At 39.8% G+C, this 18356-nt stretch overlaps 1 protein-coding gene across 1 annotated transcript; it reads left to right on the forward strand.

Annotated features, from left to right (window-relative positions):
* The first annotated feature begins 1777 nt into the window (after positions 1-1777).
* LYVE1 (lymphatic vessel endothelial hyaluronan receptor 1) lies at positions 1778-18216 on the forward strand. The gene is made up of 6 exons (XM_056851736.1): positions 1778-2101; positions 8027-8201; positions 10485-10624; positions 14263-14535; positions 16605-16683; positions 18030-18216. The coding sequence occupies exons 1-6, from the start codon at positions 2017-2019 to the stop codon at positions 18214-18216; spliced, it is 939 nt and encodes a 312-aa protein (XP_056707714.1). The 5' UTR covers positions 1778-2016.
* The last annotated feature ends 140 nt before the right edge of the window (positions 18217-18356 follow it).

Below are 18356 nucleotides of genomic sequence, written 5' to 3' on the forward strand. Positions count from 1 at the left end.
GCCATTGGGGTCAAAGCCAGTGGGATCGATTCATAAACAAAAGGTATGGGGCTAAGAGAGAGAACACGCAGATGGCAGCCCGATCCCATTTCTTTAACAATACTTGTTTGAAAAAGTTAAGTCTCCCATGTTAAGGATGATGCCAGCTCCAGCGTACAGGTAACACCTTTTAATGTATTTCCTGCCTATGTATGAATGAATTCTACCGCAAAGCAATACAATGTTAATTATTTAGGGTAAGTAAACTTGATTCGTGGGGGCTGTCTACTTTTTGGAGAAAAGAGACAGCTCCTGAATCCGCAACTCAGAGAGGCTGGAGAAGGAGCGCCATTTGCCACAGTAGCAGAAGGATGAGCCAAATAGCAGGATGCTGCTTTCTTTGTGGCGGATTTGGGGGAGGGGGATGAAGCCTGTATAAGATTTACTGCTAGGAAATCTGTGGTCGTATTTCTGAAACAAAGAAAAGATTGCACAATCTTGTGGTATCAGTGTGGTGTCTTTGCAATGTCAATGAAATCAAAGGGATTGTCGCTAGAAAGCATATTAAAATTAGGGTTTGTTTCTCTTTGAAGTGCAATATTTAATTTATTTGGCTTTAACAAGACACATTTTGTTTCTCATGCACAGCACTGATGTTTTTAAGCAGGAAGAACTCAAAAGGGGCACCATTTTTTGTGTATTCTATTTAAATTTGTTAGACTGTAAACTCTGCACAGGTGTGCTAGTATTGTATAGCATCACATACTTGAGTTTTGAAAATAAAAGGATTGTTTCAGAGTCCTCTGTGTTGCTCTCATATGATTTATGTATACAATGCCATAACTGCAGTATTCCATGGGCACTTTTTTCTTTAAATTGCCACCTCTTACAAAGAAGCCAAATTGCCTTTAGCATTGCCTCTTAAATTTTGTTACTCCAGGACCACTAGCGGTCCAAGGTAGGCTTTCAGGACAAGAGGACAAATCATGGTGAATGCAGAAATAATTCCACTCTTTCCACATTCTGACACAGTTGTAGTGAGTACACTGCTAGATTGTACATGCTCTGTGTCACTTAAATTGCGGTCAGCCAGGAGCCTGATTTGTAGCATAGTGATTCCCAAACAACATGGTGACAGGGAACATCTTTCTACTCTACAGCTGTGTGGTATATGCAAAGAAATAGTTGAGTTCTGATTTGGAAACATTCCAAAGAGATCCCTCTACATGGTAAAGGCAACATTTCTTTAAAAATGTGGTTGCATACAAGCACAATGACTATGCACCCCAAAGCAATGAGCTGTGGATTTTTTAAAAGAAAATCACAGGTACATAACTAGGTAAGGCTTCTCTCAGCCTCTGCTTGTTTTGTAGCAATGCAAATGAAGAAAACTGAAGGGGGAAACTTGCTGAGTTTTCTAAGTCAAATGGTTATATTCATTACATCTTTCATCAAGGCACCAAATTAATAAAAATAACTAAGAATGAAAAGCAGAAAATCCTGATTCCTGGGGGCCTAACGCACTCAGTATATACTACGTTTACAAAAACGTGTTATTTACTAAAGTTTGGTAACTGAAGTTTACATGACAAGCAAGCCATTCTTTTCTAGTTTACAACTGAATAGATAACATGAATGATGAGAGGATCACAACTGACTAAACAGGAATTGTCCCAGAACAAGCGTGCCAGGGGTGTGGGGGAAAAAATTCCCGCTGTTTATAGGACTACCATTATAACATTGTGTTATCTCTCTTCCTCAGAAGGGTGTTTTCTGAGTCAGCACTAGTTGTATTTTCCACACTGCCTCTGATGGTTTCAGGGGCATCATGTGTTTCCGGTTAGTGACCTTGGACAAAGGATGACTTTTGAACTGAACAATGTTGATTCCCCTGTTCCTGTGAAATTGGGCAGTGTCTCTTCAACAGCTCTCAAGGAAAGACCTCACTCAAAGCTCACAAGGTGTGGATTAGCATCGCATTGCACTCTAGAGCGAGAAGCAACCTGGCCTGAGTCTCTACCTCTGGTGGTGTAGGCAATGTCATCTCTTTCAGGAGTTTTCACCTTTTTCATTTCAGTCTGGATTATAAGGGCCATGACACAGCTGACTCCTGATTCAATAGGTATGTGATTATATCTTTTGATTAATCTGATTAATTAGAATGTGTAATTCTGAATAAGGTAAGACACTGTAGATGACCTTATAGTAAGGGATAAGGTAATCTACAGTGTCTTACCTTAATCAGAATGACACATTGAAGTGAATGAGTTCAGAAGGGTGTACCTCGTGTTAGAATTTCACTGTAAATATATTTAGTTAATTTGTATCGATACATTCTAGAGCGTTATGTACTCTTGAGCTGCCCAGTGGAGTGCCAGTCCCTTTCTCCACAATGGGGAATCTGAAGCAGCTTACATTGTTCTGTTCTCCTCTATTTTATCCTCACAACAACCTTATGAGGTGGGTCTGGCTGAGAATGTGTGACTGGCCCAAGGTCACCCAGCAAGTCTCTATGGCAACCCTGGGGTAGGATTCTTCACATGTCTAGAAACTAACCCCTCATGGTCTAGATTATATCTTGACAAAGAAAGTAACACTGAGCAATACATATGGCTGAAGGTCAAGAACTTGAGCTGTCTCTGCTTGCCTGAAATAAATGAAATGCTGGTACTATAACTCAAACTGAAATTGTTATGCTGACACTTTGTTGTGAAAAGTTTACATTTTGTTTTCTATATGGCAATAGCACTGTAAGCCGCTTTGAGACTCCTTCTGATAGAGAAAAGAAGGGTATAAAAACCAACTCTTCTTCTTCTTCGACAACTGGTCGATTCAAGTCCCATCTCTGCTGTTAACTCTTTTGCTGGAATAGGATGACAGACAAGCACACAGTTGTGACTTAAAAGGCTACTGTGTGTTACTGTAATCCCATGGGAACTAGTTGTCTGTAGCTACTGATCACATGGTGAGTCCAGCGTTAATCCTGTTATTTCCCACAAAAATCAAGAGGTTGGCACCATTATAGAGGCAAACAAATAGAGAAAAATGCAAATGACAGCCTTTATGTGCAGTTGAAGCCAATATGTAATATAATTAGCTACAATGTGGTTTCTGGTTGTCTCTTTTGTTGAAGGGCTAGTTATTAGTATTAGATCCCTCATCGCTAAAAGAAAAATAATAGTGATCTCTTCCTCAAATTTGTTCTGATAACAAAATACACACCATAATACCCTTTGAAATTTTAAAGGGCTCTTAAGTATTAATTTAATTTAAATAATTGTACCCCACTTTTCTCCCCGAAGGGACCCATAGTGACTTACAATAGAAAAAAACAGTATATAAATAATCCAGTAAACAAAAAACACAGAAACCAAGCAACCAGTACATCTTGGGCTGGTCCTTGATTCTTTGGCTAGCTCATTTGAAGATATAGTTTACAAACTACAGGTTAAGAGCTAAAGGACCAAGAGCCTTTTGGCTGTAGCCCTTTGACTCAAGCATTACAATCTACCTGAAATGGGAAGGTTAAAAAAAAAACAGTCCTCATCAAAGATGTTGTACAGCTGACAAAGATGGCCCACCTTAATCCTTCTATCCCTCCCCACTATATAAAGTCAGTTTCTAACATTTTATTGCACATTGTCTGGGAGTGCTGAAAAGATACACCCCCCTGGACTATTTATTAATTTACAAAATTTACATCCTGCCTTTGTGCCCTTACAAGGGCCGCCAAGGCAGCTAACAATTTAAAACATGCATGATAAAATTACATTATAAAACTATTAAAATCAACCCCCCTCCCAAAAACATACATCACTAAAACAACTTGTTAAAAAGTTAAAATACATGCAAAACATAAAAAACATTGGTTACAAAGGAGAGATCGTTGAGGGAATGCCAAACAAAACAAAAAAAGTCTTCACCCACTGGCAGAAGTCAACAACAGAAGGGGACAGATGAATCTCCTCGGGGAGAGAATTTCAGAGCCTTGGTGTCATGACTGAGAAGGCCCTTCTCTGGTTTGCCACTTGCCTAATCTCAGAAGGTGGGGCACCTGAAACAGGTTTTCTGAAGATGACCGCAATGGTCAGGTGCATTTATAAGAGATCAGGTGGGCATAAGGTGGGCCACTCCTGTCAACATGCTGGCTGAGGAGTTCTGTACCAACTAAAGTTTCCCATCACTGTTCAAGCGCAGCCCCATGTAGAGTGCACTGCAGAAATCTAATCTGGATGTAACCAGAGCATGCAGCACAGTGGTCAGATGTCTTCTGTACAGGAAAGGCTACAGCTGGCTAACCGGTTGAAGCTGGTAAAAGACACTGTGGGCCACAGCTGCTATCTTCCTATCCAGAAGTAGGCCTGGGTCCAAGAGCACCCCCAACTATGGGCATGTTCCTTCTAGAGCAGTGCAATCCCATCCAGAACGGGTAATTCCTTAAATCCCTGGTCAAGCCTTCCACCCACCAGTAGTGCTTCCGTCTTGTCGGCATTAAGCTTCACTTCATGTGCCCGCATCCACTCCAAAACTGCCTCCAAGCACTGGTTCAGTCTTTCTACAGCCTCCCTGAAATAAGCTGGAAGTGCACAGTAGAGCTGAGTGTTATCTGCATATTGGTGACAACCCAGACCAAATCTCTGGATGACCTCACCCAGCAGTTTCAGGTAGATATTAAAGAGTATAGGGGACAAGATGGAACCTTGTGGGACCCCAAACGCCAAAGGCCAAGGGGCTGAACAGCAGTCCCCCCAGTACCGCCTTCTGAAACCTACCCTCTAGAGATAAGACTGTAAACACTGCAGAACGGAGCCTCCCAATCCCAGTCCAGATAGGTGGTCCAGAAGGATATGATCAATTATCTTCTGAAAAAATCCTATTGTTGTTTGTTCTTGACTGGAGATTTCTCAGGCAACGCAAGAGAGAGCCTAAATTATCTGTCTTTGACCTGAAATGAATAAAGAAGATGCAGTTGTGGAGTGGCCAGTCCCCTCCACTAAACACCAAGTATGATTGTTTTGGGGTTTGGTATTATTGAAGGTTTATTCCTGGGTTCAGTGGAATCGCTGCTCCGTTATCTTAGCTGACCACAAAATCTCTGCCCGATAATGTGAACTGGACACCTGAATGTCAGGAAGCCTTCAACAAGCTAAAGAAGCTTGTTTCTGAGCCTGAGGTCACAGCTTCTAACTTTCCACAGCCATTTACTGAGACCACTGATGCTTATAATTTGACTGCAGTACTTAACCAAAATGGCTCTGATGGTCAAATTCATCCCATCTTGTTCCTAAACTGCAAGTTGCTGGATTGGGAGCAACATTTGTCAGCCACAGAAAAAGAGTGTCTGCCCATAGTGTGGGCACTCAGTAAGTGAAAGCCTTACCTATGGGGCAGGAAATTTACCCTGCGGATGGACCAGTCACCTCTCTGTTGGTTACACAATACCAAAAGAGTCAAGGGAAAGCTGCTAAGGTGGAGCCTCGTGCTCCAAGATCTTGACTGACATCTTACACATAAAAGAGCATGAAAATGTGGTGTTAAATGCCTTATCAAGGAAGGTGTAAGTGTAGAATATGTTTAACAAGTTGGTTTGTATATATACTTGATATACGGTAACTGTTTTCTCTTACAGGAAACGTTTTAAAGTAATGAAATGTATATCTGGTTTGTGAATGTCACTGATATTGTGTTGACAATTAAGGTATTGCCCATAGTCCAGAAAAGACCTGAGTTGAGTCTCACCTAAGACAAATGAGCTATTAAAGGGTGGGCATGGGCAAGTGATTGATGGGCAGAAGTCCTGCCCTTTTCTGTCAGCCACCAGCCTCCTTTATGCCTGTTTGGTGCACGTGTGTGTGCAGAGCAGATAACACATGCAAGCTGATAATGAGTCAGGATTCAGGAATGGCTGAGAAAGCCATATGGGAGGATGGAGTGAGGGAGACAAAAAGGTCAGTTAGACAGTCAGCTCAGTTCAGATAGGATCTGAATCTCCAAGGTGAGAGAGAGACAGCGGCAGGATCCTGTCTCAGAATCTGCCTTGTGTGTAAGCAGGTTAAACCAGTAAATGTGGTGATAGGGTTCGCATCTCCAGAGTTAAGTGGGAGAGAACTTGTCTCAGGAGAATATGTACGCCTTGAAGACTGATTTTTGTGGGAAAGCAGGTTGGTGTGGTGAATCCTCTGAGAACAGACTGTGGCTGTCCCAGGGAAATCTGGCTAATGATTTGTAATTTGGGGAGGAATTCATATTTACAGTGGGAGAATCCTAGGTTGAGGGAAGGCCAGTCTTTACCACAAGAATAAAAGCTTGGCAACATCCCCAAAATATATGACGAATTATTTAAGTACATGGTGACAGCAGCAAAGCGCAAAGCAGAGAATACCCTGATTTGATTGAATGGATAAATAAACTAACAGAACATGCAACTATGACAAAACTAACATCTCTTATACACAATAGATCAATTTCAGAAAAATTGAACTTTTAAACTATATAGCTAAAAATTAAGAATAGAATTAAATTAAAACAGAATAAGAAAGATTTAGGTAACACATGTTTAAGAATAAATATATTGTCAGATATCAAATTAACACATGAAGCTGCCTTATACTGAATCAGACCCTTGGTCCATCAAAGTCAGTATTATCTACTCTGACTGGCAACAGCTCTCCAGGGTCTCAGGTAGAGGTCTTTCACATCACCTACTTGCCTGGTTCCTTTAACTGGAGATGCCGGGGATTGAACCTGGGATCCTCTGCATGCCAAGCAGATGCTCTACCACTGAGCGTCAGCCCATCCCCTATACTGAGAACACAGAACAATGTAATTCAAAGAAGATAATAAATGAAATGTAATTTTAAAAAGTAAGCTCCATATATAATGCAATAAGTTGATTGTTTATTGTTTATGCTTAAATGTTTATATGTTTGTGTTTAACAATAAAACTTTAGTACAAAAAAAAGATAAAAGAATAAAAGCTTGGCTGTTAACTGTTCTGAGCACCCAAAGGTTAACATCTGAAATGTTTATAACTGAATGTTCCCAGAAAAATCTGGGTGTTATCTGTAAACAATTTTAAGCCTCATTACTGCACCTCCTTATTTATATTTGTCTTAACCCATGACCTGAATGTTGGCACATATTTGGAGGAAGCATTGCCTCAGACTGTTTTCATACATGACACTGTACAGTTCATCTAAGCTCCTCTTGTACTCTCTATGCCACATGTGATTAATGCTAACATGACACAGAATTCAGTCAAGAATCCATATATACATTCTATCCAAGTTAGGCTTAATATTTGTATTATAGGACATTTTAAGCATAAACCAATTTTAAGCCTCATGTTAAAATATCACAAGCGTGACTTGATATCTAGCCTAATTTTTTTAAAAAATCTTATCTTTGGCTCATGGTTATATGGGGTTATCTTTAACCAAAGGTTCTCATGGAGTCCATCATTCAAGCATGATGGTTTTTAATTATGTCCAAATGTTTGCCTGAACACTAGATTAGAAATGGGCATGACCTAAGTAGGAAGCTGGACTGTAGAAATTTGGTCTAAACTTTTACAGAATTCTCCAGGAACGGCCTCTTCCAAGTTGGGTTTTTTTTTTTGCCATCATGTTATAGCTTCCAAATGCCATGATCAAAAGATGTTTATGACAATTCATCTATTTTTTTGCAGCACAGTTCTTGTGAGAATATATTTTGTCGTGAATTTTGGATGGTTAACCCACTTGAGAAGGTTGATAGAGGAGTTATAGCTGATGGCATTTTAACATTTTGAATGACTGATCTACTGTTTAATCCCGGGCTAGTCTGGTTAAAAAATCTTGAGCATCACAGGTGGGCAAGATCGGTGGCTGTAATCCTGGAGAAACTCTGCCAAGCCATAAACAGTACTGAGCCAGAGTCAGCATAAGGAAGTCCCACCCTGAGAATTGTTCCTGTTTTGTAATGTGCAGGATGAAAGATTATAAACAATAGTAAGGATGAAAGAAATAACTCTAGGTAATAATGTGACATTTTTCTGTTTAATTTGTAGGTGTTGTAACAACGGACTGCAGAATTACAGGAGTAGCTCTCTTTACTGGAAAAAGTCTCAGTCAACCTCCTTTTGATTTCTTTGAGGCACAAGAAGTATGCAAGCAGATAGGGCTGGTCCTGGCAAATAAAACCCATGTTGAAAATGCTTTGAAGCATGGCTTTGAAACTTGCAGGTACATCTTGTTTCAACATAATTTCATATTGTTTTACCGATTTTGTTGTAGTCGGCATTTTTATTGGAATATTTCTTTGGGAAACTTTTTGGCAAGTGCGGTATATAAAGAGCTCATTTTGGGGCCTTGCAGTGGCCAGGGACAGCATGGCCGAGGCGCTTCAGAGGCGCCTCCAAAGAGGTTTCCAGGCCGCTGCAAGGCTTAAAAACGCAGTTTAAAAAAAAGGAGGGGGAAAGGAAAATGGGGGAAATAGCCCCATTGAAAATAGCGATGCTGCGCCAGAGAAAACCTGGAACAGCAACACAGTTGCTGGCGGGGGTGTTCCCGGTCTGGGTTTTTTTTGGAAGCTGACTACAATTAGCTCCGCCCCCAGGAGCACCCTGGGAGCGCCTCCCCACGCCCATGCTGGTGCCACATTTCTCTTCCAGGATTTAGGTCCCAGAGAGACTGCGGTGTTGGAAGGGCGGGATGCCGCTCCACAGCACCCAGGCGCCGATGGAACTGCCCCCGTCGCCAGCGTAAGTGCTTCTTATTCCGTGATAAGAAGCCATTTATGCTGGCAGCAAGATTATGCTGCCTCCAGAGAACTTTCAGCCCCCCCCCACCTCAGGAATGCACTGAAAGACATTAAATAAGATTTTTTAAAATATATATTTTAAATCAATGTATAAAAATTCCATCTATACAAGGTTGGGTCCCATTACTTCCTTTTGCTAATTGAAAAGATTTCCTTCAATTGAAAACATTGTCAACTATTCACTTTGTGGAAGGGAGGCATTGGATCCAAACCACACTGTTTCCAACCCCCCCCCCCAAAAAACAGCTGTTGTTCTTCATAAATAAATGAAGCTTAAAAACATATAAAAACAAAAATAATTTCTCTTCTTTCTCATAAACGTTAAAATGTGTCCTATTCTTGGATTAACTCTGTTCTTTCATAGAATTGTTTATATGGATTCTGTATATTTAAGTATGAGTCCATCGTTCTGTATTATAGCTAGTAACCTTCAATAACCACCCATGTTCATAACTTGTGTGACCAACCCCCTACTCTCTGATGTTTCTGTTGCTTAGAAATAACAGCTTGGCTGTGACAGATATATATTTTCTGTTTTATTGATTTTCCACCTTAAAATATTAACACAAATATACTTGTGTTAATCCACTGATACCTCATATCCTACAATTAGATCCATTACATTATGTTTGACCAATATTTATCTCTTTCAGTTTTATCAGTCTTATTATTAAGCAATTATTTTAGCATTGTCTCATGGTATAAAAGGATAGCAAATGAAAAGTATAGAATTCAAGGAGAGGTTGTAGGGGGAGAATGGTTTGGATTGGATCCCACAGATGTTCTGCTGGGAAAAGTGGAATTTCCCCCAGGTCTTTTCTCCCAGCAGCACCCTATGAATATAGCAAACTATAGGTTTTTACAATATGCAATAGAAAAATGTAACAGAATATCAGAGGTTAACAGGGGGCATTTTTACAGCATTTTCAGTTACTTTTATCCTTGATGGCAGTGCATGTTGAAATAATACTTAGGTAATTCACTATCTGCGAAAAGAGTGGATCACAAAAAGCCATGCTATGGTATCCTCTATAATTTCTAAACTATGTTTTAGTAACAGTTGCAAAAGATAAACAGCAGCTACTGGAGGTACTGATTGTTTTTACAATGAAGGATCACATTAGAGATATATCCTGACTCTGAACAGAGAGAATACAGAGAATTTGCTTGTGTATGTTTGCATATAAACCAAATCGTATTTGCATGTGTGATGGGACAGACCAGGTTACTGGACAGACATTTCAACCTTGAAATTAGGGAGCTGGGTGGCGGAATGCTGTCCTTAGTTTTTGCAACAAATACTATTTCCGCTTTAAAACTTTGAATGTCAGATCTTGGAGGTTATTATAAATTGGCAATCCAAAAAGCTGTCAAGAGCAGACAATATCGTCTATCTTTCTTTTAATGAAATAACCATCTATACCTCTGTTCAGTGTACAAAGGACTTGTTATTTAATATTTTTTTCATAACTGTGTAGGTTAGAAGAAACTGATCTACAGGCTGACTAATAAACTTCAGGTGTAAATAAAGAAATTTGTCTTTACGTAGCCCAAACAGTCTATCCATTATCCCCCAGTAACAGCTACATATGTCCCAGAATTCAATTTACATACACCAACTTTAATAACACTACTTCATAATATTATAGAACTTGACTTAGGGACACGTTTAAACAGGAAATGATGCTTTTCATGTTTTATTAAAGCTTTGGCTGGGTAGCAGAAGGATTCGCTGTTATTTCCCGGAAAACATCTAACCCAAAATGTGGTCAGGGCAAAACTGGAGTAGCTGAATGGAGATTGAGCCATAACAGGAAATCTAATGCCTACTGTTACAATTCTTCAGGTGAGTGAGCATGTCATGTAGATTTATATTAAAAAAATGTTTTGTATCAAATCCCTTCCTGAAATTGAGATGGAGGAAGTACTTTTTAAAAACTAAACAGTAGATATAACTTGGTTGTAAGCAAACTTTGCTGCATTGATAGGCAACCATATCATAATAGGCAATCATATCAATTTGCTGATTAGTACTTGTACTCTTTTTTCATCCTTAAGGGTGCTTCCAGATGATAGATCCTCCTATGAGGAGAGCATCTACACAAAAAGTGGCTCAAGTGGTACTCAAGGAGTACTTCCCAGTATGCAAGTTTGCAACAGTGTTACTTGAGTTTAGTTCTACCATAGTTATGCAACTCATACTGGCAACAGGAACAGGCACTGGCACAACTCCCATGTGGCTTTCAAGTGTCACATGAACACATAAACACATGAAACTGCCTTATACTGAATCAGACCCTTGGTCTATCGAAGTCAGTATTGTCTACTCAGACCGGCAGCAGCTCTCCAGGGTCTCAAGTAGGGGCCTTTCACACCACCTACTTGCCTAGTCCCTTTAACTAGATATGCCAGGGATTTAACCTGGGACCTTCTGCATGCCAAGCAGATGCTCTACCACTGAGCCATAGCCTCTCCCCAAATATACAGAAGAACAATTAAATTTAAAAAATGTGAATAACCAACAAAAGTCTTAACCCTCCCTCCCCCAACCTAGAGACTAGCTTCCAAAAACCAACAGGAAGAGAAGTTTTCCTCCTTCTATTGCAGAGAGAGGCCTGGGTGCACAGCTAGGCAGAGCATCTGAACACAGCAAATGAGAAGGTGCTGTTTCTTGCAGATGCATTGTCCAGATGAATTGTCATGGTTCAGGTGCCCTGAAGCAGAAGGAAAGGATATAGAGAAATGGATACAGTCCAAAGTCAGTAGTTTTCTGAAAACATGCTGGTGTTGGAAACTTCCCTGAATGTTGGGAAGTGTAGGGCAGTGCCGCATACAGGGGGCAGTCCTGGGCAAAAACTCGCCACTTCTTACCATTATCTTGACATCATGCAATTTTGTGTGATTTCTCGACTAACGCATCCAATGAAAGGTGCTTTCACTGGCAGAAGCAGCAAAACATCACCTTGTGATGTCAGAACACAGGTAAGTTCCTAATTGTTTCTGAAAAGAAGCATACATTAAATGGGCAGTGTCCCATTTTGGCATCCAGACACTTAATATAATGAAGGCATACCCTTTATTCCTAATCTGTTTAAAAAAAAAAAAAAAAAAAAAAACCTGCCCTGGATAGTCACCTGAGTGTTGAGTGTACCTGATAAACATTTTAAATGTTCACAAAATTGGCATGGGTGTGAGAGCATCATTCATCAGTACAGACAGTAGTATGTGAGAAAAGAATCTAGGGGTAGACCATACACTGAACATGAATCAGCAGTGTGATGTGGTAACTAAAAAGTCAAATGCGACTTTAGGCTATATCAACAGAAGCATAGTGTCCCGATCACGCAAAGTGATGGCATCGCTTTACTCCACTGTATTTAGACCTCACCTAGAGTATTGTGTTCAGGTTTGGGCACCACAATTTAAGAAGGATGTAGACAAAATGGAATGTGTCCAGAGGAGGGCAATAAAGATGATGAGGGGTCTTGGATGGGGCTATACTCCCCACTTTTTAATTTTTAAAAGTTTTATTTCAATACACAAAAATATATAAACATTAAACATAATAAATTATATTATTACAATTTATGTGGAGCTTCCTTTTTTTAAAATTTGGCATGTGATTGGTCAGTTGACCATATTAATAAACTTGATTTGACTCACCCTCAAGACAGGTTCAAAGCAGGTACCCAAAACAAGGACAATTACAGGAACAAAACAAGAATGAAGGGTCTCACTATATGCCCAGAAACCTGCACTGGCCTGATCTTGATTAGCCAATCAAATGCACAGTTGATAGGGTTGCCAGGTCCCTCTTCGCCCCCGCCAGGAGGTTTTTGGGGCACAGCCTGAGGAGGGCAGGGTTTGGGGAAGGACTTCAATGTCATAGAGTCCAATTGCCAAAGCGGCCATTTTCTCCAGGTGAACTGATCTCTATTGGCTGGAGATCCATTATAATAGCAGATCTCCAGCTAGTACCTGGAGGTTGGCAACCCTAACAGTTGATATCAATTAACCAGCCCCCTGAAGGAAGGCTCTTCTCCCACTATGATTTCATCATATTAATTAGATGGAATGTACTTTCTTAGCTCCAGCATCCTCGGGAGCTGATTAGGTGGTATTAGGTGGTATGCTCCTCGTACCTGGTGCTCTCATCTAAGGTTCTAGAAGTCAACAACTTGCTGAGTTTCAGTCAGGAAACTTTCCATTTTAGCTAGGCCACAGCCTGAACCAATGTTTGAAAGAAAAAAGAAACTGCATTAAGGGACCAGTTTCTTGAAATGTACCTCTTTTGATCAGGCAGTTGAGTCAAATGGAGTATATACCCCTCAAGTTGAGGATAAGCAAGCAACTACTGGGACCTTTTACTACTTCGGTTGAAATATCTATAGATATATATAATATCTATAGATATATATAACTGCTTCCTCCTATTTAGTAACACTCAGTATTGGAAGAAAAATGCAGAACTTTCACATTTGACACATTAAAATCTCAGAACTGTTTCATTATTACAGTATTTTGGCTGCTGATGTTTGCTGATGTTTCCTTTTCTAAATTTGTGGCTACCAAATCTGAATTTAAAGTAGACTGGGGTTTAGATTTTGCAAGACTGCAAGTTACTGGCAAGCATAAATCCATATGTTGGTAATTCAAAAATACATTTGGCTATAACTATTAAAGCTATTAATTGGAATTCATTGCATCCATGATAGGGAATGTAGTATTATTTGCTCTTTCGGCAGCAAGTCTATAACACAGCTATATGAATATGCATGTGGTCCATCATTTTAAGGCTCCTGTTCATCTTAATTATTTGCACTTTTCTGTATTTGCCTATTGTTACGACCTAAGGTTAAAAAAGCAAGCTATTATAATGTTAAAAGATGCTCTTAAAATGTGTTTTAAAACATATTCTGATTTATTCTGGTGCAATTAGAAAATATTAAAGTTTTTTTAAAAATATTTTTTTAATTTTCATAATAAAAGGGGTAAAGAAAAGAAAAAGTAGGGAAAAACAGATAGGGAGTTTTAACATGTCGTTTGTTATCTCCAAGCCCAGATTTAGTCTTACCACATATTTAATCTTAATTTAATATTCTATTAGTTGGTTTAAATCATTCAGTTCTGTCATTACTATCATTAGTATAATGGCTATACTTGACTCTATAATGAAAATAATTGGTCATTAGTTAACAAGTCTAAGCTCTCCTTTCTTACAAGTAATTAAATCCTGCATGTCTGTGTTAATCAGTCATTTGATATATAACAATTCTAGCCTTAATACTAAGTACATTTACATATTCTCTATTGCTGATATATTTTCTACGCCTATATTGATCCATTGTATACATGCTTCAGTCATGAAAATCTTGTCAAACAGTGGCTGCCAGAAAATATTAAAGTTTTTAACTGACTTTAGGTGCCTGGCAAATAATATCAGTACAACTTACTGCACTGTTCCCACCCCATCCTTTTTTTCAGATATATGGGTTAATTCCTGCATTCCGGAAGCAAGTACGACTTCACTGCCAGATGCTTCTACAGAGATGAACTCCACTTCAGCTGTCTCATCTCAGGACACTTCAACCATGGCTACAACATCTGAGGCAAAGCAAACCAAAAGGCTTCACCCATTATTTCGTGTTATATGTGTAACAGAAACCATGTTGCCAACAGAAACAACAAGACATGAGCAGGAAATCACACTACCGGCAAACCAAGCAGCCTTTAAAAATGACGGTGTCGTCTTTGGCGGTAAAGGCCACGCACTATTACTTTGCTTATATGGTTTAGATTTATGATAGCTTAGTATTTTCATCATGGATCCTGGTTTGTTTGTTTGTTTGCCTCATTGAAAGATGTATGTATGTATGTATGTATTTTATTAAACTTTTACCCAGCCCTCCCCAGCCCAAAGGCCGGGCTCAGGGCTGCTGGAAGTGAGGGGAAAACCAAGAGGTAATTACGAGGTTAAAAACTGGACAAGGAAGCAACTCAAGGGAAAGTATACTTTTGAAGCCACGAAAAAGATCAAAAGGCTATAACGAATGCAAAAGCAAAACATTAATTGTGGAGGGAAAGTCCTGCTCCTTATTCCATATGCATTCTGAGAGAGATTGTTTTTCAAATCTAACAATTAAAATAAGATACTAACAGGGAAAAGCTTTTACATTGGTAAAAGCTGCCATGTTAAAACAGAATGGAGTGCCAACTTTTAATCAAAAAATGATGTTTACTAGGCTGAAATGGGAAAGATGTACCATTAGGAAGGAATTTTCTGAGGTGGAAATGTAACGTGTAAACTGATCATGGTAGGTTCTTCAAATCTTGCCATGAAGGGCTAGTCCATCACAGGGAAGAAATACTAGCCCAGATCTACTCCTGGTTTTCTCATTTGTATTCATAGAAAGTTCTGAGATAATGGAGAGGCATCAAAACTGAAAACAGCAAAATATCCACCATTGACCTAATCGAGAGCAGGGTGTATAAATGATATTTGAGCTGTCAGCAAGTATCTTGCCCTGCAGCCTACCAGTGAGTACATTAGATTGTTTGCTTTCTTCTAATGAAGAAACTTTGTCTCTTAAAATGTGGGACACTTCTATTGTGTTGTCATATGGCATAAAGGCACTTTGTTTTGCTAGTGGGTTTCTACTACTACTTTTCCTCATTGGAAGGTTGTATGGGAGGGAGGCAATGTGGCCAACCAGTTTATCTGCTGAAGGGTTGACACGTAGTTACTGCTGCACTGGAAGGAAAATAGGCTCATGCTAAATAATTAATCCCAGCTGTAAGGGAAGGAGTTTAATTCCAGTAAAAGGATATTAAGTTAGACATGTATTTTCAAACTCTTTTACTGAGAATTGCTCATGATATTTCCCATGCCCAGTCTGCCCTCTGAAAGTACTTGTCTAGCCAACTGTTCCCCCTCCCTTCCAATTCCACTGTACGGATGAAGCAGAATCAGAAAGCAATGCCAACAAAAGTATTTTTTCTGTGCCACAAGTAACGACTGTTCTGCTTCTGCAGGTTTATGGAATTTGTTATTAAAAAACAGATCAGTGGCAGGGTCCGATTGTTGGGGGCAGGGAGGTTGGCCGATTCTGGTCAAATGTTCTTGCTTGTTATTTTGATAATTTTTGTTAGACTTTATAACGATATGATTTTTGACAGTTTGGAAGCCAATATTTAAACCGCATGGTTTAAAAAGTGGGGTATAAATGTTTTCAATAAATAAATAGCAATAAAGGACTTGTTTTAAAATGCTAACCTCACTGACAAGACAGAACCAACGGGCTGAAATTAAATCAAAAGAATTTCCGTCTAGACATTAGGAAGAATTTTCTAACAGAGCGGTTCCTCAGTGGAACAGGCTTCCTCGGGAGGTGGTAAGCTCTCCTTCCCTGGAGGTTTTTAGGAAGAGGTTAGATGGCCATCTGTCAGCAATGCTGATTCTGTGACCTTAGGCAGATGATGAGAGGGAGGGCATCTTGGCCATCTTCTGGTCACTAGGTGTGGGGGGGAGGTAGTTGTGAATTTCCTGCATTGTGCAGGGGGTTGGACTTGATGACCCTGGTGGTCCCTTCCAACTCTATGATTCTAAGACAATCACAGATCTATTGGCCGAAGGTAGTGCAAGGGCTTCTTCAGGGAGAGACAATTCGTAAAAAATAAGGGTCCAGGCTTAAAGGGCTTGATAGGTAAACCTATCACTGTGGATTGGCAGTTGTTAGACAGAGATGAGTGACAGCCAGTCTGGGAAGCACCAGGAATGATGGGAACTCTGTGATTCTAAAAAGTATCTTGATTTTTTTTGGCTCTAGGTGTACCTACTGCTCTCCTGGTTCTGGCACTTATCTTCTTTGTAGCTACAGTTATTTTAGCTGTCTGCTATATTAAAAAGTAAGTATGTTTTGTTTTTTGTTTGGTGTAAACACATTTGTGCTAATGCAATTAGATGTTATTGCAATACATATTACAATATTGATATTTATGGTACATCGCTGGTTCACGCTGTGCCTTGATGTGTATCCTTGGATGTGTGTGCCCCTTCTGTTGCATGCAAACTGCTCTGAGTAATGTCTGAGCATATACATACATTGGTAAAGATACCATGCTACCACAACGTATCCACTCCTTTTATGCAGCAGATCTACAATATGGGTGAAGTGTACTCAAATATGAATGTACATGCATAGATATCTGTGCAATATAAATTGTTTGCCACAAGGTGAGGGACCCTTCCAGCCTGATGCTCATCCACGTGTCTCACCACACATACATCCTACACATGGAGGAACAGTGTCAATCAGCCCAGAGTCTTACCACTTACAACCTTCATCAACTTTGTAGGTAGCCTTCTTGGTACTACGAGCTGTGCTTTCTTACTGTACTTATCTCAACTGCACAGGGACAAGACCATGCTCCAACCACGAATCTCATTTATCAACCAGTTAATAGTTCTACATACCTAATAATCTTCTCTTTGGATGCCCAAAGAGAACAGACATCTGGACAGGACAGCTCCTTTCAGAAAACACATTGCCCAGTTCTTCTGTTATTCAGGTCCCGACCAAGAATAGAAAGTCCCTTCACAATTCTTTAGCCCCTGTGTATAAATCACCATTTAAGCTGTGCTGTATGTTGGTTTGCAAGCTGCTCCCAGGGATTGTGCAAGTTCATTCCACCAGAGCCACAACCACCACAACATGGACCCTGTGTCATTTTTCCATCTTTTGTGAGACACTAAGCCACAGATGTCAGAACTCACAATGATGCCTCCTTTGGCATGACTGTGTTCAGTGCTTTCTTTGTGTGACTGCATCTGGTCCAACACCAGGTAGGTCAGCCTGCTAATCTGTCACCATTTTTGTGATGCAGTGAGAGCGGTTGCTTACCTGTGAGTGCTGTTCAAGTGGACATTTGTGCAGTTTTGTGTCCCAGCCCATACTGTGGCTTTAGTTTTGAAAAAACCAAGTGGGAAGCCACAGGTCCTCCCTCTTGATGCGTCATGGCACACAGGTTCAAAAGGGAGGAGGGTTTCACACCCAAATGTTCAGCTCTAGAATGTTCTGTATCTAGGCTCTAGCCAGGTGCGTAGCTATTAGTGTGAGTAAACAGATGACCATCTGAAGAATATCAGCTACAGGTAAGTACATTTGTCCCCCACCCCACTCATCCATCATTTCTGTGTGTTTGTAAAGATGGCAGTTCTTGTTAATCTAATGTGCTTTAATGTTTTGTTCAAGATACAAGAAAACATTTCCATTTTCTGGAAAGGAGGAGAAAAGAGAAGTAATTGAAACCAAGAACATCAAAGATATAAAGCCAAGTAGTAAAACTCCAGAGCAGGAACCAAAGAAGAATGGGAAAAAGGCCGAAGAGCTTCAAGCTAAACCTGAACCATCAGTAAAATGTATGGAAGCAGAAGTTTAAAGAATAAATCCATGGACAGCTAAAATTGACAGATTTTAAGTGAACAAAATATAATAGCAAACTGTTTATAAATAGATAACTGTAAATAATGCCAAAATGAATATTATGTCTTTTTCTGAAGAAGCTTTTTTTTTGCACAT

This window comes from Euleptes europaea, chromosome 6 (genome assembly GCF_029931775.1).
Source record: "Euleptes europaea isolate rEulEur1 chromosome 6, rEulEur1.hap1, whole genome shotgun sequence".
NCBI classification, from domain to species: domain Eukaryota; kingdom Metazoa; phylum Chordata; class Lepidosauria; order Squamata; family Sphaerodactylidae; genus Euleptes; species Euleptes europaea.

Excerpts from the sequence above, each read along its gene's own strand:
- LYVE1 (XM_056851736.1), top strand. The coding sequence starts at position 2,017 with ATGTCATCTCTTTCAGGAGTTTTCACCTTTTTCATTTCAGTCTGGATT. Across the intron at positions 2,102-8,026 it reads GCTGACTCCTGATTCAATAG|GTGTTGTAACAACGGACTGC; the intron begins GTATGTGATTAT and ends TTTAATTTGTAG. Across the intron at positions 14,536-16,604 it reads TGACGGTGTCGTCTTTGGCG|GTGTACCTACTGCTCTCCTG; the intron begins GTAAAGGCCACG and ends TTTTGGCTCTAG.